Source organism: Chelonoidis abingdonii, chromosome 24, assembly GCF_003597395.2.
Source record: "Chelonoidis abingdonii isolate Lonesome George chromosome 24, CheloAbing_2.0, whole genome shotgun sequence".
Taxonomy (NCBI): Eukaryota; Metazoa; Chordata; order Testudines; family Testudinidae; genus Chelonoidis; species Chelonoidis abingdonii.
This window is the reverse complement of record NC_133792.1, coordinates 5,036,586-5,057,881: the sequence shown is the minus strand read 5'-3', so window position 1 is coordinate 5,057,881 and position 21,296 is coordinate 5,036,586. Positions and strand designations below refer to the sequence as shown.

The window sequence follows — 21,296 nt, the reverse complement described above, 5'->3', positions numbered from 1 at the left end:
CCTTTTCTGATGTGCCAGATTCTTTTTTATGAGACTGTTTATCATCTGATCCGGCCCTTACATTATCCTCTTCCGTCCTCTGTTCCTGACTATAACCTGGAGATTCCCTATCATCAGACTCTCCCCTAACAGAAGTTTGTGTCTGATCCACATGCTCCTCTGCAACAGAGACCTTTACCTCAACCCAGAGAAGAGTACAGCAGACTCCAGGGAAGACGGACAGGCCGAGCCTGACTCAGGCCTCGTCTACACTACAGAGTTTTGTCAACGCAAGTTACACCAATGTACAGCCACCACTGTAATTAAACCGCTGCTGCATGTCCACACTATGCTTCTTGTGTCAGTAGAACACCATCACAATAGCATCTCTTGCATCACACAGAGAGCAGTGCACTGTGGGTGGCAATCCCACCGGCCATTGGGACAGATTTGCAATGCCACATGGTGTGGGGATAGCATCACATGAGGAAGGTTTCTCAATCTCATCATTCCATGGGCATCCTACTAGATTGCCAGCTGCTTTTCAACTGCCCCGGTATCCTGCAGCCCAGCCATCTATGTCAGAAAGCATGAATCCTGCACTGCTCTTCAGTACCGTGATGTGCGTTATGAACACAAGGCTACAAGAGGAGCCCAATGGGTGATTATTCGTTTGAGGGAGGCCTTGAAGGAGCATTTTAACACTGAGCCACAGTAATGTGCGTTGCTGTAGTGTGCTGAGTCTGGCACTGTTTATTTGCACTGTGCTCTGTGTGTGTGTGTGCGCGTGTGTCAGCACGCTGTCTCTAAGTTCAGAGAGCAGCCAATCCTGAGGCAGTAGCGGGTGCACAGAGAGCTGGTGTCCCTCTGTTCCCCCACCAGCACCGGCAGGGGGAGGGGGACACCCTGACATGAGCCCCCCGACCTCCATCCTTGCTCTGCACAGCACAAATCTCTTACCCACACCCAGTAGCAGCCCATGCTGCCTGCCTGCTACTGTGGTCCTAGCCCAGAGAGCAAGATTCTGCATTAATGTTTTGATTCTCCCACAAGTTCTCCCACAGCCTCCTCTCCCCACAAACCAAGGAGATCCACCCCCTTCCCTGTAGACCAGGCAGGAATGTGTTTGCTGCCAGGAGCCCGCATGCTCAGCTGGGCAGTAGCTATGTGAGCTCTCCACACCGAGGAATTTCAAGCTTCTTAGGGCTTTGAAAGGGGAGGGTACATGCCTGTGTAGCTGAATGCAGGGCAGCAGAGTTCAAAACAATGAACAGAGCAGTCATGGTGGGCATTGTGGGATACCTCCTGGAGGCTAGTAACGATGATTTAATGAACACAGTGTTTACACCGATGCTTTTTCGATCTAACTTTGCCACAAAAAGCTCTACAGCTCTTGTCGAGGTGGTTTTATTTTGTTGGCAAAGCAGGAGTTTTGTCAGTGGGAGGAGCACTGTAATGCGTATACTTCTGCTGTTCTGTTGGCAAAACTGTGTAGCATAGCCAATGGCTCAGACACCCAGCCAGAGCGATTTCCCCAACCCTGCCTATGTTGGTACTGGATCTTTGGCAGCACTGTAGACGTACCACCCCCTTCTATGCAGGGGCCACAAGAAGGGAGTATCTCTGAATATGTTGGGGTTTGTCTTTCATTTTGATCCCTCATCCAGAGAGATTAAAGAAGGTGTACAAAAGGGCAGAGCCGCCCCCACAAATACTAAGGAAGTGCTGGGACTACCCAGTGTAAACAACTGGGCATGATCAAGTCCTCCACAGACACTGTTGGACAGCCGCTGCTTTCCTCCAGCATCACAGGACTTAGAGTTCTGACTGAACCCCGCAAATACGCTGCAGAACCCAGATGTGCTAGTGACACCTGTACCAGCCACATGGACAGACTCTCCCGATCCAACTGTTACAATCTCTAAATGAAATCTCATCACTTTGTAATCCTGATATTTCGCTGTGATCTTTAACATGACTAACAGAACGTAGCCCCAACAAAATGGCTCTTTCTAATAAGACCTCAAATAAACATCCTTGGATTTTAACTAACTAATGCTATATGCGTATTCCTCCTTTATAAAACCAAGCAAACTGGCCTAAGAAAAAGTTACACAACAACATTAAGAAACTGCTCTTGATGTTTTAAATTAGTCCCCTTTCTAGCAAACAATTCCAACAGCAGGGATCACATTCCTAGTCATGCCTTAAGTCAAGTTCGTCCTTATTCCCTGGTGAATTATTGGAAGTGGGACAAAAGTATTAGTGCGCTAAAGAGTCAATAGCCTGAGATGGTAAGTTCAGCTGCTTGGGCCCCAAAATAGATCTGTGTTAATCATAGGACTGCATGTGTATTCTGTGTTCTGTACATGCTGTGACAAAGTTCCTCCTCTACCTTGGTGGGTCCTGCGCTTATTGGCAGATTTGCTCGCCTCACAGATTCACCCTGTGGGTCAGGAAACAGCCTAGAGACCTTCCCCTCTAGTGGAACCCACAGTCAGGTCAATTCCTCCTGTGTTTGATCAGGAGTTGGGAGGTTTGGGGGGAACCTGGGCCCGCCCTCTACTCTGGGTTTCAGCCCAGGGCCCTGTGGACTGCAGCTGTCTATAGTGCCTCCTGGTACAGTTGTGCGACAGCTACAACTCCCTGGGCTACTTCCCCATGGCCTCCTCCCAACATCTTCTTTATCCTCACCACCGGCCCTTCCTCCTGATGTCTGATAACGCTTGTACTTCTCAGTCCTCCAGCAGTATGCCTACTCACTCTCAGCTTCTCGCACGCCTCTTGCTCCCAGTTCCTCGCACGCACTTCCTCTCCTCTGGCTCCCTGGCTCCCCCTGACCTGACTGGAGTGAGACCTTTTATAGCATTAGAGGGGCCTTAATTAGAGTCAGGTGCTTAACAGCCTCATCAACTCTTAGCAGGTTAATTGGAGTCAGGTGTTCTCATTAGCCTGGAGCAGCCCCTGCTCTGGTCACTCAGGTAATAGAAAACTGCTTATTCAGTGACCAGTATCTCTCCCTGCTACTACTCTGCTGTTCCCAACTGGCCTGGGTCTATCACAATGCCTAGAATGTTTGTTATATCTAAGCTTAATGGATGATTGTTTACTGATGTGGTTCTTTGTGAATTTAATAAACTGTTAATTGGCTAAGAATAACCAAGTGTCTTGATTTGAGAAATACTGTCCAAGATAAAAGAACCTAGAGCTTAAAATTAGTAAGCTAGCGCTCCCTGGACTCATTAAAAAGGGGTTACCCTAATTAAATTTTATCCCTTTACTGGCTACAAAATTTAAACTATATCTGCCAGTTTCATATGTTAGATTTCAGCTTTGAAATCTATTTGCAGATCAGAAGATTCATTAAATTGTCCCATTCACACTTACCTCAAGTACTTCCTGATGGGCTCACAGGCCACCTCCAGGATAACCATGGAAGGGTCCAGTTCTCGCAAGGCCTTGATGGCCGAGATGTAGAGAGTAATGATGTCCGACGTGTTGACTCCTAAAGGGGGAAGAACAGGCAGTCTCAGAGCGGAGAGCAAAGCCTGGACCCAAGAAGGGCCCTAAGGGAGCCTTAGTTAGATCCAGAGAGGTGGAGGAGAGGTGCTTGCTGCAGTGCCCAGGTCAGATGAAGGACAGCGCTCCACGTGTCTGGGCAGCAGAGTCCAACCAGGGATGCTGCATGGGAGCTACTGAAAACCAGCTCAGCTCAGACTGAGCGCTCAGCCCATGCAGCACTTTGGAGAAGGCTTTGACCAAAGACAACCTTCTAACTCAGTTCCTTGCGGCACTGCAGAGAAAAGGGGAACTTGAGGCGTGGGACAGAGCATTCCTACAACACACTGATATCCAAGAGCGCACTAGCACGGAGGGGGCAGGGACATAGTTACCACATGCTCACCTTGCCATGGCAGAGGTGCTCTTCAGGATAGCCCCACTCACACACATCCCCTTCAGGGACCAGGCCCATATCCAATCCCTGGGGGACACATGAGGGATGAAACACTCACCAGGATGGAGAAGCCGCATTTCCAGAGCGCTTTTCAGGGAGCTGAGCAGCTGCTGCCTCTGATTGGTTCTTTCCAGGCAGAACTTGAGATCCTCCACAGCTGGCTTTGACTCTGGAAAATCTATAAACCAAATGAGCAGTCAGAGAGGGTGCCAGGCCCCATAAGAAGGCAATGGGAGAGCATAAGATGCCCCAGGGCACATAGGGAGGGGAAAGCAGGATTGTACGGTCACGAGGCAGGTCTGGGCTGGCAGGTGAAGAAAGAATGAGTCAACACGGCCTGGGCAGCAGGCAGGGGTCATGCTCACCACGGATGATGCTGAAGAGCTCCTCAATACGCATGCTGGCATAGATACGGTAGAAGAACCTCTGGACATGGCACCTCCAGCGCTTCAGGGTGCTGCTGGCCTCTGGGGTGGAGTTGACCATGGGGCTGTCCTGCAGGAACACTCTGCTAAGCCAGCCAATCACCTTCTCGATCCACTGCACAACAAGAGGGATAATAGAGAGAGCCACAAAGCCCAGCTGTGCCAGCCACCATCCCACATACCTTCAGCAGACTGGAAATAAAATGTACATTTTTAACAGTCAGAGTAATTAGCCATTGGAACAATTTACAAGGATCATGGTGCATTCTCCATCACCTGACAATTTTTAAATCAAGACTGGAGCAAAAGGTCTTCTGTAGGAATTATTTTGGGGAAGTTCTCTGGCCTTTTTTATACAGGAGGTCAGACTAGCTGATTCCAATGGTGCCTTCTGGCCTTGGAGTCTATGACATTCACAGCAGGCTCCTGGGGCATGCAACTCCACGCTAGCCACCTGAGAAGAGCTTTGCCCTCTGACATGGTCCAAACCCAGCTCCGACTACAGATCACTGGTCCCTAATAGCCAGCAGTGCAGCTAGAGGAAGCATCATCGGGGGAGTGAGTTAGCAGATGCAGCCAGATTTGAAATAAACCACAGAAACACCATGAGACAGATCCCACAAACCACTCCTGCTAACACAACAGATCTCGTGTGTCCAGCAGACATGCTATATTCTGAGCCCAGCCACTAACCACGTACCCTACGAAATCGTCGCAAGTCAATACCCAGACCTGCAGCAAAGATGACTTCCAAGACCTGCATATGAGAGAGAGACGTGTGTTGAAGTACGTGTATCCCTATGAAGGGGGTATTAACTGGAGCTGCATTTCCTAGCCTCCTGAGATGTACCCCAGGTACACAGCCAAATGCTGCAGCACCAAGTTGCCACCTGCTGAAGATCTACATTTCCTCAGACATTCACAAAGTTGTGGGGATGCCCATCCTTGAATGAATGGCTCTTTTCCAGCAGAAATCCCCAGGGACAGCACTAGGGATGGCTGTAGCATTTCCTACCAGACAACAAACCCTATCACCCTCCTTAGTGTCCACATGGAGCCATCAGCAAAAAAGCAGCAGTTTGGTAGTACAGATTATCAGCCTTCTTTACTATGCCAAAAGAGTTGTAATGAGGCACTGGTTACGTTGTCAGCATCCAGTCAGAAATTACTGGAATCCATTTGCATACTATATACGCAGTTACATAATATATACTAAACAACAATTAACTACAACCCCAATGTAATTTATTACAAAATCCTTGTTTTTACTTTGGTCTTGATCATTTTTAGGCATCAATGGGGAAAACAATGAGTACTGATGACTTCTTCAACCTTTGGAGCATACCATGGCAGAAGACTTGGTTAAACACAAGGCTCAGTGGCACCTTACATGCTATAAGAAATGTGTCCATAAACTGAATTTGGGAAAGTTGGAGAGGAAATACATTGAGCATAAGGAAATAGTTGAAGATGTTGGTAAAAGTGCCAGCTGTGGGTGAGACTCGCCTTATACTACATCCTGTAGCATGCACGTTGAGAACACTGCTTCTTCTGTGGTAAACCAGAACCCAACGGCATCCATCTAGTTTCAGCACCTAAGTCAGGTGAGAAACTGAATGAAGCAGTCACTCTTAGCAAGAGCATAGCATGGAAAGTAAAGTTTAAGTGGTTGCATGGCTGGGATGTTTTTCCCAGAAGCAACCATGCAGCATCCAGACTCATTAAACCCTGTTAAATGCCAAGAAGGGGCAATTTTAAGCTACAGGATGAGGTTACTCACACTTGCAATCCATCCACATCTGACGGACCAAAACTTATTAATATCATGACATAAGCAGTCTTCAGAGATGAGACAGCTAAAGATGTCAGTCAAATGGTTACTTTGGATTATGACTTGTAAGAAGCCTTCAAAACCCAAAGAATTATACAAGGCTCCATCAATCTATGGGCTCCAATCAAGAACAGACTACAGCTGTGCTCGAATGCAAGAATAAAGTCAGAGTGAAGGTGGCAGAGACTCTTACAGAACTGACTGCAAACAGGTCATTGTTTGCTCATTTCCTGGTCATGCCCAGATCTCAGTGTGATGTTGATCTATGTGAGATTTTGGGAAATACAAGTTCTCCATAGAGCCACAATTGATGTTTGAATACAACAGAACAATACTTATGTGCCAGGCAAAAAGCAAATTAATTCACATCTTGCATGTTTTTCATAAGCCAGCACCTACTGACAATGTGACTGATACCTTATGCCAGCAGAGGCCTTTCAGCACAGCAATCATAGATGGTATGGCTAAGGTACAAGCTATTGACACACACACTGTTTACACCTGCCGAGATTTGGCTGAACACTTCATTATGAGGCTACATAGAAAATACTGGACCCGTGATGAAGTCCACCTTGCGTTTGACATGTATGTAGCAGAATCAATTAAAAATATTACCAGAAAGAAGAGACTCCATGGTATTACGCCTGTCCAATACAAAATCACTGATTCCACGAACATCTCCAATGTCACAAAGAACTGTCTCATACCCACACAAAGGACAAGTTAACCACACAGCCTGTGGAGAAAACACTCCAGCATAAGAAGAATTTCTCGAAGAATGTCATTGCATGGCATAATAAAGCTTCTGCCTCCCACTGTTCTATGGAGTTTCTTTGCTATTCCCATGAGGAGGCTGACATTAAAATGATCTTGAATGCCATCAATGCCACAGAGAGAGGTGCTACCAAACTCCAAATTTTTGCACAAGACTCAGACGTTCTAGTGTTCTCTGTGAGATGTTATTCAAGACTCCCGCAAGATTCTTTTTGTGCCTGCTGCTGGGGAACAGAATTGCTGTATATCCCTCAGAGATGTTTTCCTATAACTCAGACCAAAAAAAGCTACTGTACTGCCAGGTTTCCATGCCCAGGATGTGGCACTACTGGAAGGGTGGCTGGAAAGACCATATTATCTTACCAGAAGGCATCTGATTCAGTCTCTGAAGACCCTCTCCTTGCTCTGAAGGTGCTCGGAATGCTTGATGGGATCATAAATGCACTGGAGGTGTTCATGTGATGAGTTCACCATTTGAAGACCTACATTACAACACTTGCAGAGTTATGTTGGTGGATGTTTTGCAAGAAGCAGAGAAAAGGAGAAAAATTGCCAAACAACATGGGATGCATTTTTACCTCCTATCAAGAGGACAAATTACCAAGCTGTGGAATGATTCTGGGATGGCTGAATGCATCCAAAACTACCTTCCCCATCAGACATGGATGGGTCCTGGAGGATGGACCGATCACACCAGTTGCGTATGAATACCATGCACTCCTGAATCAATTATTTAGCTAATCAAAAGCTCATGTGCGAAAACCAGAGGCTGCAAACATTTGGCCAGCAGCCTGCCTTGCACAGAGATGTGTGAGTGCAGCATAGACAAGGATCAGTGTGACAACATATCTAACAATGGTGCCCTAGATGGAGACAACACTGATGATGACTTTGATGAATAAATGTTTTCAATCCTACATGTCAAGGCTAACTTTCCTAGGTTTACCAAAGATGAGCATCTTTATGTGAACAATGCATCCCTGTGGTAAACTATAATTTAAAAAACATTGATTTTTAAACATTTTCTTGATATATATCTAAATAATTTGTCATGTTTGGTTCCATTGTGTTTGTGGGAGAAAGAGCTTTTGAACGATACCCAACCTAATCCATTTCTGACAACACTGTTTCCACCAACTGCTGGACCTGGGACCTGGGAGCTGAGGGGCAGGGAGTCCCTCCCTGCGTTGTCACAGAGGGTGACACCATTGAAATTAGGATTCTGTAGATTTTTACAAATCAAATGAAGTCGCCCTTATCTTTCCATCACTAACTTGCCCACAGAATGAGATTTTACTATATTATGCTCCCAGATTATGCAGCTGTTAGTCCAGGGGCAACATGGGGGGACGTGCAGGATCATGTGCCCCTCAGATTTGTTGCTTGGCTTGTACTGAGCATGCTCAGTACCAGTGCTGAAGCCGGCTGCCCTCATTCTGCCCCCATACTATCAGCAGCATGGGACCTCTCTACAGTTCTCTCCCTCTTTATAAGACTCAAGGTACCTTCCCTTAAACCCAACTGGGCAGCAGGTGCATTCAACCTTGCTCCCTTTCTTGCAAGGTGGAGTCACCCTGTGACAGGGAGCTTCCAATGGGGTTCTGCAGGGGATTGGGTAGATCCAACCCTATTTAATGTTCTCATCAATGATCTAGAAGTAAATATAAAATCAATGCTTATAAAATTTGTGAATGACAAAGACTGGAGTGGTAAACAATAAAGACAGTGCAGTCATTCAGAGTGATCTGGATCACTTCATAAGCCAAGCCCATTGAAACAAAATGCATTTTAATACAGTCAAGTGCAAAGTTATATCTAGGAACCAAGAATGCAGGCTCCGCCTACAGAATAGGGGGCAGTATATGAGAAAGCAATGAATCTGACAAGGACTGAGAGGTCACAGTGGACATGAGCTCTCAGTGCAATGCCGTGGCAAAAAGAGCTAATGCAATCCTAGGATGTATAAGCAGGGGAGGAATGAGTAGGAGCAGGGAGATGATATTACCTCTGTATACGGCATTGGTGAGACCAATACTAGAATACTGTATCCAGTCCTGGGGTCCACATTTTTAAAAAGCTACTGAAAAATTGGAGAGGATGGAAAAACGTGCCACAAAAATGATTTGAGGGCTGGAGAAAAATCCTTACAGTGAAAGACTTAAAGAGCACAATCTGTATAGTTTATCATAAAGAAGATAGAGGCGACTTAATTATGGTGTACAAGTACCTTTGTGGAGAGAAAACAGATACTAAAGGTCTCTTTAATTTAGCAGAAAAAAGCAAAACAAGAACCAATAGCTGGAAGCTCAAGCCAGACAATTCAAATTAGAAATTGTGCCAATTGTTAATCACTCTTGTTAAAAAACTGTGCCTAAACTCCCAAGAGAAGTGGTGGATTCCCATCTTTGAGGTCTTCAGATCAAAACTGGATGCTTTTCTAGAAATTATCCTGCAGCCAAACACCAAGTAATGGACTCAGTACATAGATTCATAGAGTTTAAACATCTCTGCCAGAGGATGTTGTAAAGGCCAAGACTATAATAGAGTACATTAAAGAACTAGATAAATTCATGGCGGATAGGTCCATCAATGGCTATTAGTCAGGATGGGCAGGGATGGTGTCCCTAGTCTGTTTGCCAGAAGCTGGGAAATGAGTGACAAGGATGGATCACTTGATGATTACCTGTTCGATTCATTCTCCCTGAAGCACCTGGCATTGACCACTGTCAGAAGACAAGATACTGGGCTTGATGGACCTTTGGTCTCACCAGTATGACCGTTCTTATGTTCTGAATGCTAGAAGGGGCAACTGTGATTATTTCCTCTGACCTCCAGCATAACCCTGAATCAATTATTTAATTAATACAGGGGAAACAATCAATTGTAATGGCCTGTGTTATGCCGAACGTCAGATTAGGTGATCACAATGGTCCCTTCCAAGCTTAAACTATGTGAATCTATGAAATGGGAAACTTCCATGGGTTTCTATGTCAACAGTTTAGGGGGCTTGGCAGGTCAAGTTAGGATTTCTTCAAATAGGAGATTCATTTTGACATCAACCCTTTAACTTGTGACAGAAACAAGCACATGCCACCACCACAACAGCTCCTGGTTGCTGTGGGCCTTACCTCCTGGAACTCATTCAGGAACGAGCGCTCATACTCTCCCCTGCATCTGCGCTCCATCCTCTCCTCTATCATCTTGTGCAGGATGGTGGTGACAGCATTAGCACTCACTCTCTCCAGCAGGTTCAGCCTGTGACTGCAGACAAACAGTGGCCTCATTCAGAACATGTAGACAGGAAAGCACAAAACAAAGTGCAAAGTAACTGGGTTCAGGGGAGGGAAGGGGTAGAGGTCTGTACTGCACATTGGCTAGCATGTGTCAGATTAGGAACTGGCCTCTCTCCACATAGACACAGCAGCACAGATAGAGGAGCACTTCTAACTCTGCCAGATGTCAACATTGTATGGTATTTGGGTGCTCAAATACCAAGGTGATCGGCATTGTGTAAACGTCTAGTTGGATAACGGGGCTACAGACTTGAGGAGGACTGGGTTTGCTCAGTAAGCAGGGTGCTTATTTGGGAAGGGTTTTTATCCATTAGGAAGGAAAAAAAATAGAAAATAGGGTAACTAGAACAAAACTTACAACATCAGACATTAATAGAAAGAAAATTCGTGAGACAATATAAAACTCATGGATTCCAAATGACAGGATATGGTATAATGTGATATAGTCCAAGTCATATCAAATTGTTACACTAGTCTACTGGGGAAAAGCACATCTAGAGACAAAATACATATATTCTATATAATTAAATGTTACTTATAACAAAAATAATGCCTTTTGAGCATTTCACAGGTTTTGGCCACCAGAAAGTTCATCAAACAACGCTACAAAGGAAGAAACTCCTTTCCAAACTTATAACACGAGGGTTTTTTTTTTCTATTCCCAGCCAGGCAGAGAAGGTAAGGAGTCACATTCTTAGACCTTTCATTCCATTCCTTTGGTTTTATACAAAGCCGAAAGTTCAGTTAACGTTACATCAAGTTGGGGGTTAGATTATTTTTTTACACATAAAACACTCTGATAATTCCTGTGTAGATAATCTTAGGGACAGACAGAATGTCCAGCTATAGCTCCTTATCAGCACAGAGGATCAGAGAACTGGAGTGGGAGCTTTCACATCCCTCAACCAAAGGGAGAGGGGGCTTGCTCTTTGGCAAATCTTTTCTCTCAGGGGCCTGTCAGGAGCTTGCATTAAATCAGCATCAAAAATAAAAACTAAGAGATTTTAAATAGACTAAGAATCCATTACCCTCCCAAGGGCTCAGGTCCTATTCTCTCCTGTGATGGTACAACCCCACTAGTTCTCCAATCGCCTATAGCAGCTTCCAGCCAAACACTTCCAGTAAGATCTGATATTTCTAACGGGGAAACAAGCAGGTCTGTTTTTAAACCCCTCATTCAGGCCTTCTCCATACACACCTGAGGAGTAATGAAGGGCAACCGTGCTTTCCACTCTTGGTACCACCAGATGTATTTCTCCTATTTTTCCATATTAAACGTGACAAACTTCTTCATGAACCTTAACTTTGCAGGGGGCGACAGAAAATCTTTCGCTTAGAAACACTCTCCCTTTAAAAAACATCAATCAAAGCCCGTGTCCAGGTCAGGGGATGCTCAAGCATCAGCAGAACCTGTTTGTCTAATAATATGCTCAACCACAAATCATGAGCTTGATGCAAGCACCACTGAGTGAGATTTTCTGGTCAGTGCTGTCCAGGTCAGACTCGATCATAAAGGTCCTTTCTGGCCTTAAAAATCTATGTATCAGAAGGTTAGCCGTGTTAGTCTGGATCTGTAAAAGCGGCAAAGAGTTCTGCGGCACCTTACAGACTAACAAAAATATTGGAGCATGAGCTTTTGTGGGTGAATACCCATTACATGCATCCGACGAAGTGGGTATTCACCCACGAAAGCTCATGCTCCAATAGGTTTGTTAGTCTATAAGGTGCCACTGAACTCTTTGCCGCTTTTATGTAACTATGATGGGCTCCTATCTGGGGTGTGTGTTCATTCTGTTTAACAAACCCCTCCCTTTAAGATACTCACAGGATTTCATTGAGCTGCTGAAACTGCTCCATGGCTGTGGGACACCAGCACTGCTCTTTCTTACTGCTGCAGCCCATACACTGCAGGCCATCTCCTCCTCCATCCTCCATGTCACTCTCTTGTTCATTTTCACTCATGCTGCTCTCGCACGCGTTCATTCTGTCTTCACCCTTCTTCCACTGCCGCATGTAAATCTTGAAGGTGCGGCTGTAGAACTGCTGGATCATCTCCTGGAAAGTCTTTGTGGTGGAGAAGAAGAGGATGGCTTTGAACATGGTGTAGACTTTCTCTCGCAGCATCTGGGAACCTGTTCCAAGGAGCAAGCCCATTTTGGTCCATTTTTCCAGAAGGTCCAAGCTGTTTAGATAAGGGTCTAGGCGGCACTTGAGCAGACAAAACGCATCCAGGAGAAGCAAGGAGCACTGTGGTTCTTCTGCTGTGTTTTCATACTGGCCAATACAATTCCAGAACTCAGGAGCTATATTTGCCTGAAGGTCTGTCTGTAAAACTTCAGTGAACCATTCTTCCAGGACAGAGTGCAAGCCATAGCGTTGCAGCACTTCCACAGCAGCCCTCAAATCACTGTCCTTCAGCAGCCCCTCTGAACTGGATCTGGATGCTGCCTAAAGAGAGACATCAAGTTAAAAACAACAAATTACTAACACTGGACTTTGCAAATCAGGAGAAATCACTTCAGAGAACAGGGAGCAGGACATGAATGGAGCCTGCCATTAGTAGGTAGTTGGGTCACATATGTGTCAGGTTGACTGTAGGTTACCAACCAGCTGCTGTTTAGTGTTCCCTCTTTGGAGAGGCTGAGGTCTGAGTCTCGCTCCTGATGAGAAGGTGCTCACATCACAAGCATGAACACTGCAATTAGCATCAACTACTCCCTTTGCTGGCAGCAGCCATGGAATTCATAAGCTGACTGGCCTATTTATCTAAGAGCTGGAAACCACAACAGCAGCCATTCTGCATTAATAGCAGCAGATGTAAGTTTCTGTTATATGTCCCCTCTAAAACCAGCAGAAATACTCAGACCAGCCTCAGAACTGGCAGATTAGATTTAGAAACAAGATGAATTTTTCTAGACAAAGCAATGTGAACTGGTTCCCAAATTAGAAGATTTTAAAAATAGGTGCACTCTCTGAACTACTGTGGAGTTCCCAAGGCCTGTGGACATCCTCTTGTGACCATCTTTGACTTTGCAGGAACACAAACTAAGGAAATTCCCACATAAAAATGTTGTTAGAATGTAGGCAGACATCCGTTTCTCTGGTTTGTCACTTTTCAAGAACAGCTGGATATAAACAAAATTTAGAGACCCAGGAAATTCAGAATTAAGTCTGTGCTTATAAGAGGGCCACAGGCATTACCTTAACTCTGCTGTCCAAGTGATGCCCTATTAGAAAAAGAAAGTCAAGATACCTTACTCGTCTATAACAAACAGCATGGTGAAAGTGGACATTCCTCCCAAAATATCCAGCAAGGAGCTGAGGATGCCCAGGAGCTCCCAGGGTGGGGATCTATGATCCTAGGTGCTGCCAACTAGCCATGAGCTAGCAATGTGTCCGTGTGCAAACCTCCCAGATCACAAAATTACAGCATTTCTGAGAAGAGGCCAGGCCAGTACAGTAAGAAACCCCAGACACAAATATGTGACACAAATGAGAAAACCAGTGGTCTGTATTTCTGATACTGTCCCTGAAAGGAGCAATGTCATCATGAGGTGGCCATGCCTAGGACAGCAGAGTTAAGACAGCCTAGTTACCGAACCTGGCAAATTCTGGGTATTTGTGCCTCTTACAAGGGCGAGCTCAGCTCCGGATCCCTAGGTCCTGCAGCGCTTTGCTCAGCTGCTAACAACCAACATCCCTGCTGCAGCTGGTGCCGCGCTGCGCCCGGTGCTGTCCAGACCCGGGGACCCGCGCTGCCCCCAGGAGCTTAGAGTGCGAACAGCCTCCAGATGGGCCCTGCAGCCGGATCACCCGGGCCCGCTCACACGCCGCACGTCCGGCACCACAGGCCTTCGGCGCGGTGCAGGCAGCAGCCGCGAGTCACGCGGCGCAGCTCGCGGCTCGTTGAGGAGCTCGGGGGGGGGAGGGCAGAAAGGGGGTTGGGTGCTGGGGCGGGCGGGGGGGGCGGCGCCGGCCCTGCGCTCTCACTCACCAGCCGGGCGGCCAGGTGGGCACCAGGCCCGGTGCTTCAGCGCGCGCCCCAGCGGCCGAGAGTCCGAGCCGCGCCCCGCGCCTCCACCGGCCCGCGGCGGCCAGGCGGCTCTGACGAGGGAGGGAGGGGGGGGCGGGGCCGCACTGGGGGCGGTTGGGGCGAAGGCCGGGGGGCGGTTGGGGCGGGCGCTGGAGGCCTCGGAGGGGCGGGGAGCCGCGGCCGGGCCTGGGGGTTCGGGGCGCGATGACGCAGCAGGGGGCGGCGCTGCAGAGCTACAACAACGAGCTGGTGAAGTGTGAGTGCGGGGGGGGGGGGGGGGGGGGGGGATGGGATGCGCTGCGTGCGGCACGCGGCGCCTACAAGGGACAGCGGTTGGCGGGCCCGGCGGCCGAGCCCGGTGAGGGCTGGTTCCCAGGCAGCGTCGGGGAAGGGCTGGCGGGTCCGGGTTGCTTGGTCCCTCCTTGCAGCCGGTGCCCCCGAGGACCTGCCTGTCCCACGGCACGTGCTTGCGGGATGGGCCCCTGTCCCCTTGCGCTACGTGGGGAAGAAGGCGAAGGGGTCTGGGTTGCCTGGCCCAGCCCCTCCTTGCAGCCGGTGCCCCCGAGGACCTGCCTGTCCCACGGCACGTGCTTGCGGGATAGGCCTTGCGCCCTGAGCGGCCTGGGGCCCTGCCCCGCTTCCTGCCCCAGGTATCGAGGAGCTGTGCGCCAAGCGGGAGGAGCTGAGCCAGCAGATCCAGAAGGAGGAGGAGGAGAAGAACAAGCTGCAAAATGACATCCGGCTCCTGACGGAGAAGCTGGCCCGCATCAACGAGAGCCTGGCTCGCAAGATGGCCACCCGCAACGAGTTTGAGAAAACCATTGCTGAGACCGAGGCTGCCTACACAAAGGTATCTGGCCTCTGGAGGCTGGGGGATTGGCTTTCTCCAAGGCAGCCTCTTTCGCTCCGGGGGCTTGTGTGTTACTGCGAAAGCACAGAGGCAGGGCCTCTTTCTGCCGTTAGTAAGGCCTCACGTCTAGATCAAGCCCTAAGCTGTAATCGAGAACCAGGGGAAAGCGGGGCTTTGTGCTTTGGCTGAACCAAAACCAGGTTCAAATCATTCCTTGGCCAAAATCCCACTATCACCTACAAACAGCTCTGCCAAAGTCAGTTGCTTACTGCCACACACCAAGGCCTTCCTCCTGGGCACAGCACTTCCCACCTTGGGAAACCAGTTGTTCCTTAGCTGGAACAACTCTCCCAAAAGAGGGTTACTGCTGCCGGAAAAATGAACCACAAACTTGCAAAAACCAGGCACTGCAGAGTTTGAACATGGGACCTTCAGACCCACACCACTGTCCTCTGCCACTTGACTGTGTTGCGGGTGGCTTGCTGGTCAGCATTAGAACACTGGGAGTTGGGATTCCTGGGCTCTCCTCCTGGTTCTGGAAGGACAGTCTGGCCTGTTGATTAGATTAACAGCAACAGACAGGATAAGCAGGCTTGGGCCATTCATTTCAGAAGGTAGATTGGGTGAGACTTGGGGTTTGAGGTTGAGCTTATGTTTCCAGCTCCACCTGAAGTGCCCTTGTGCAACCTGAGGTTTCTTTCTTTGAGAGCCTCATGCGTTCCTGCTATGGGATGGTATTCCCTAGTGATGAGCAGGTGGAACCCTCCTGAAAGCCGTATCCCTTGAGCTCCTGTGCACCCACTTCCCAGGGAATGCACCCCTAGCTGCTTCCACTCCTTCCCCATCACCACAGAGAGTAAAAGCAACCCTCTGCCATGGCTGTTGCTTTCCTAACCCCATTAGGCTTAGTTTGCCAAAAGTGTACGTACATGTAACTTTAGTTTGGCTCTTAGGTAAATAGTATGGTTTTGTAGTGTCTCAGAAAAGGGATATTTCCCCAACTTTTAATGTTCGAGCCTCCGAGCTTGCACCATCACTAGGACTATGTCTGGACTGGACCCCCAAAAGATGTTTGTCAGAGGTCAGGCCTACCATGTAGCACCCCCTCCTGACCTACAGTTGGCATGGCAGGCATTCCCTGCATCAGTTGCTCTTCTCTCAGGGCCTTAAGAACTCCACAAAGTCCAAAAGAGCATGAGATAAAATTTCCCTATTGCGATTCTACATTATTAAAAACAAACAAACCTGACATCCAATCTCTGCCCTGGACCTCAGGGGTTGCCCAGCCCACCTGTGGACTCTGGCACACCTCTTCTTATGAGAGTTTCTCTTTCTGTCAGCACCTTTCTGCAGCTGAGTTCCAATGATCTTTTATGAGGCACAGGTGTTCTTTATTCAATTAACTGTCTTTGTCCCTTTAAACTAGCTCCTCAGGGGTAGCCTGGGTTCAGACTCCCCTTAAAGGAGCCAGCAACTCTGTGCAGTGTTCTAACAGATGTGAATTGTGCCCATGGATCTCCGAAGTTGGATACCTGTGTTGGATTTCTGTCTTGTAAAACTCATTCCCTGGCCCAGTGTGCCACCCATAAGGCTTTTACGTCCCCACCAGGACTGCTGGCTCTGGCACACCTCACAGGAGAGGCCCTGATGGCTGCTGAACCTCTGGATGGGCAGAGTTCTGTGCACCACTGGGAACAACCTTCCTCTGCACTGAAACTTGCAGCAAGCAGGGGGCTAAAGTATCAATTCCAGCCATGGCATCAGCACTGACCTCAGCTAGGGGCTCAAGTGCTGAGTCTGGAATATCTGAGAGCCTTCCATGTGGTGTAACCAAGATTCAGCACAACGCCACACCACATGTGGCCAGCCTGACCAGTCTGAATTCATCTAGCTTCAGCAGCTAACATCAGATGGGGAATATGGAATACCTTTTGTACAGTGAGGGCCATTATCCATTGGAACAATTTACCAGGCTGACAGAGGACCTTTCATAGATTCCAATGCCAGAAGAGATCATTGTGATCATCTAGTTTGACCTCCTGTGTAACACAGGACAGAGAACTGCCCCACAATCATCCCTACAGCAGAGCTTTTAGAAAAACATTGTCTTGATTTAAAAATTGTTAGTGATGGAGAATCCACCACAGCCCTTGGGAAATTGTTCTAGTGGTTAATTACTCTCATTGTAAAAATGTGTACTTTATTTTCAGTCTGAATTTGTCTAGTTTCAACTTCCAGGCATTGGATCATGTTAGACTTTTCTCTGCTAGATGGAAGAGCCTGTCATCAATTATTTGTACCCCATGTAGGTACTTAAAGGCTGTAATCAAGTCACTCCTTAACTTTCTTTTTCTTAAGCTAAATAGATTCAACACTTGAGTTCATCACTCTTAGGCAGGTTTCCCAATCCTTTAATCATCTCCTGGCTCTTCTGACCCCTCTCCAATTTATCACTATTCTTCTTGAATTGTGGACACCAGAACTGGACACAGGATTCCAGCAGCAGTCGCACCAGTGCCAAATACAGAGGTACAATAACCTTTCTACTCCTACTTGAGATTCCCCTCTTCATGCATCCAGGGATCACACTAGCATGTTCAGCTAATTATCCACCACAACCCCCAAATCTTTTTCAGAGTCACTGCTTCCCAGGATAGAGTTCCCTATCTTGTAAGTATGGCTGACATGTTTTGCTTCTAGATATATATATTTACACTTAGCTGTATTAAAATGCATATTGTTTGCTTGTGCTCCACTTACCAAACAGTCCAGACCTGAGCCCAAGTGACCTGTGCTCTTTGTTATATACCAGTTAGAGCAGTGTTCCATCGCTTGCACCTGGGAGTGCCAGTCCATGAGTGTGAATGCACAGGGGCAACTCTTGAAGATAAACAGTTACTGTTAAGTAACCTTTCTCTCTGCCTCAGGGAAGAGATACTGGGCTTTGGCCAGTAATAAGGGTTTTGAAGGGAACAGAACTAGCAACAGCATGCCGTGGAAGAGGAGAATTGAACATGCAGACTCCTGGCTCCAACCCCTGTGCACAGCCCCCTAGGGTACAGGGTATTGTGCAGGCATTTCTTCTTATCCCTGTCTACCACTTTCTCCCACTGGCATTCTATGCGAGGCCCACAAGGCCTTATCCATCCCTAGCAAAACCTGCGATGGTCTCTGGGCCCAGCACAGCTCCAGATAAGGGCTGTTATGCATACAGTGCTTTGAACCCTCCTTATACTTAGGACAGCCCCACGGCTTCAGGGTGTGCTTGCTGCTGTCTTAGACAGGCAAAAGCTTAGGGAGGGGTAAGGTGCTGTGATCTCTCTAAGGAACACCTCAAGGCAGATTTAAGGCTCTGTGGTTGTGTTGTGTGGGAAGTGTCACCTGAATGACCTTTCCTGCTGCTGTGGTATTTGGTGTTTGAGTTTTGGGAATAGAAATCTCTCATTCTGGAAGGGTGAGAGTGCACAGGGCTGGGCTGAATACCAGCAGCTTTCACTCCAAGGTGAATAAAGCTTTGGGTGTGTCAATTACCAGCAGTCTGCTACTGTCATAGATACTCAAACATTGTGAAAAACAAGGCTTGAAAATCCCTGGCTGAAGGCTCAGGGGTAGAGTTCAAGGCATACTGTGCTGAGCTTTCCTTCCGTACAGGCTGTTCTCACGGTGAGAGGTCAATGGTCACCCCTCTGGGGCTGTTCTTTCTCCTTGTATTAAAATTACTTTTGATAAAAATGGGGGAGGGGGGGGTGAGTGAGGCCCTTTTCTTTCAAGTGTGTGGGGCAGTGCCTGCAGAGAGCAGCCGAAGCAGATAGTTCTGCAGCGGTGGGGACAGGCAGGGGAAGGTAAAATAGGGCTTAGCCTGGGCCACTGCTCTCCTCCAGCAACTCTTGGACCCCACCCCTCCCCAGGGCACTAGTACCCACGCAGCCCCCCTCCTCCCCTTTGAGAGAGATTGCAGGGAGGAGCCTTGGCAGCTGCAGGACAGGTTCAAGAAGGCGTCTGGGTGGTGATGTCATGAAAGTCCCGCACCGGATTCCCTGCACTATGACTGAGTGACTTCTTCCTCCCCACTCCCTGCCTCCCTTGTCTTTCCCTTTTAGTTATTCCCCTCATAACACTAACTGGTTTGGTTGTTCTAAACCTTCAAACACCTGGGGGAACTGAGGTGCTACAGTCACTGCTGGTGCTTATGTATTGTCCCTTTCCCTATTGCTCTTCACGGCAGGGACTGTCTAACTCTATGTATGTCTGGTGCCCAGCACAATGGGGCCCCTTTCTGGTGGCCTGCAGCTCTGACTAGACCGGAATAACCCTGATAATGAATAACAGTGCCGTTTACTGCTGAGGAAGTTCAGCTTCCATTTTAAAAAGAGTTCTTCACCAATATGCTTTAAACTAGCCCCCATGCCAGGGCTGTGTGCTGGCTGTGCAGACAGATAGCTCCAGTGCCTCTGCTTCAGCTCCCCAAGGCGGCAACAGGATGAAAATTACTAGGGTCTGGTTAGTTTCGTGGCTAAGGTTTCTCACCCTCTGGGGAGTAGTGGAAATGTGAATGATCGGGGGCGGTGGGAAAGCTGGAACACTGCTGTTCACACAGAGGGCACCCAAAACCAGGGAGTGGCAAAGGGGTAGAGTAACAGCAGGCTTATAGCGAGGGCAGAGGAGGAAGATTGCTTCTCCCCCCCCCCCCCCCCCGAGAGCAGCCGGGGTGGAAAAAGAGGGCTCCTTCCACCTGCTAGAGCAGGAACAGGCACTTCTTAGAGGTGACAAGTGGAGTCGGTCATGGAAGGGTTCCAGTAGGAATCCCAGCCCTCTCCTTAGTCACTGGCATTGGTGTGGGGGCCTTCTCTGCAACATGACTGTCAGGTAAGCCCTGAATGGGTCCATATCATTAGTTGCTTTAGCTATTAATTGGCATCTAATTTCTATATATAAAACAAACTGGGCATGGTGTATGGCTCCTGAGCGTAATGAAAAGTGTTTCTGCCCCAGCCTTGCATGTCCTGAGCTCTGTCTGGTTAACCAGACCTCTAGAACATATTCTGTCTCACTGCCTCCTCCTCTGGTCTCCACTGGCTGGTACGACTTTCTGCTGTCTTAGCCTCATTGCCTTGCTGTCTCCTTTTTGTGTCATTGTCAAATCCCAGGCTGAAGCTGGCTGTCCTCTCCCAGCCCCTTCCTCAAAGGCTGAAGCTTGGAAAAATTCATGCATGCAAATGGAAATGTTGATAAACATTATCCTGAGAGAGTGAATTCTGTAACAATAGTTATTCCTATTTTAAGAATACACTTCGGTGAGACACTGGTAAAACTCCCATTCACATGGTGTAATTGGCTCAGAATTTCAGTAAGTAACTGAGATTTGAGGATGTCGGTGACAAAATACTTGGCAGATCTCTGCTAGTTGCATCCCTGTGCCTGTTGGACAGTTCTGAGGAGTCTGGGCCATGCCCCACCTTCGCCCAAAGGTTCATTTCTATGCAAACTGATGCTCCACATCACCCCTAAGTCTACTGAGCATTTTCTTTATGACTAAACAACAAAAACCCATTTTCTGCAAACGGAGCTGATGTTTTGTCACAAGTTATTCTAAAAACAATTACAACTACCAGTGAGCCCCTGTTGCATCCTGTCAGTCCCGTGGGCTGTGTGGGACAGGGACGGTCTGCTCGGTGATTTGTCTGTACAATACCTAGCACAATAGGGCCGTGGCCCTTGGCTGCAGTTCTGGGCACTACCATAAATAAGTAATAAAGATCTACAGAAAATCTAGCTTCTTCTCAGGCAATATTTGAACAGGAAAATGGCTAAATATATCAGAGCTACTGTCATAAACAGATAGCTAAGGGTTAATGTTTCTTTTACCTGTAAAGGGTTAACAAAGGGAACCAAACACTTGACCAGAGGACCAATCAGGAAACCGGATTTTTCAAAGCTCAGGGAGGTAATTTTTGGGGTGTGTGTCCTTTGTCTGTGCTCTCTTGGCTCTGAGAGAGGGTCTCTCTATCTCCAGACTTTCTGATCTTCTGTTTCCCAGTTGTAAGTACAGGTATAAGACAATATAGGTTTTTATATTGTTTTTGTATTTACATGTGTGTAGTTGCTGGAATGTTTTAAATTGTATTTCTTTTTGGATACGGCTGTTTATTCATTTTT

General features: G+C 47.7%; 2 protein-coding genes across 10 annotated transcripts in view; one reads left to right on the top strand and one right to left on the bottom strand.

The window, feature by feature from the left end:
- Positions 1-14,143, bottom strand: part of ANAPC2 (anaphase promoting complex subunit 2) — a 48,772-nt gene extending 34,629 nt beyond the window's left edge. For 6 of the 9 annotated variants that reach the window (XM_075060524.1, XM_075060523.1, XM_075060526.1 and 3 more), the window contains exons 1-6: positions 13,859-13,912; positions 12,083-12,705; positions 10,093-10,225; positions 4,300-4,474; positions 3,993-4,112; positions 3,367-3,484 (exon numbers count right to left, since the gene is read on the bottom strand). In XM_075060524.1, coding sequence (XP_074916625.1) covers positions 3,367-3,484; positions 3,993-4,112; positions 4,300-4,474; positions 10,093-10,225; positions 12,083-12,411 — 875 coding nt within the window. In that variant the 5' untranslated portion in view covers positions 12,412-12,705; positions 13,859-13,912. Of the gene's footprint in view, positions 1-3,366; positions 3,485-3,992; positions 4,113-4,299; positions 4,475-10,092; positions 10,226-12,082; positions 12,706-13,858 lie in introns of all 9 variants that reach the window. The other 3 variants (XM_075060521.1, XM_075060529.1, XM_075060520.1) reach the window with 3 other exon arrangements.
- A 317-nt stretch (positions 14,144-14,460) lies between these two features.
- Positions 14,461-21,296, top strand: part of SSNA1 (SS nuclear autoantigen 1) — an 8,981-nt gene continuing 2,145 nt past the window's right edge. The window contains exons 1-2 of the mRNA XM_032766107.2: positions 14,461-14,546; positions 14,941-15,140. Of these exons, the coding sequence (XP_032621998.1) occupies positions 14,495-14,546; positions 14,941-15,140 (252 nt within the window). The 5' untranslated portion in view covers positions 14,461-14,494. The remainder of the gene's footprint in view (positions 14,547-14,940; positions 15,141-21,296) is intronic.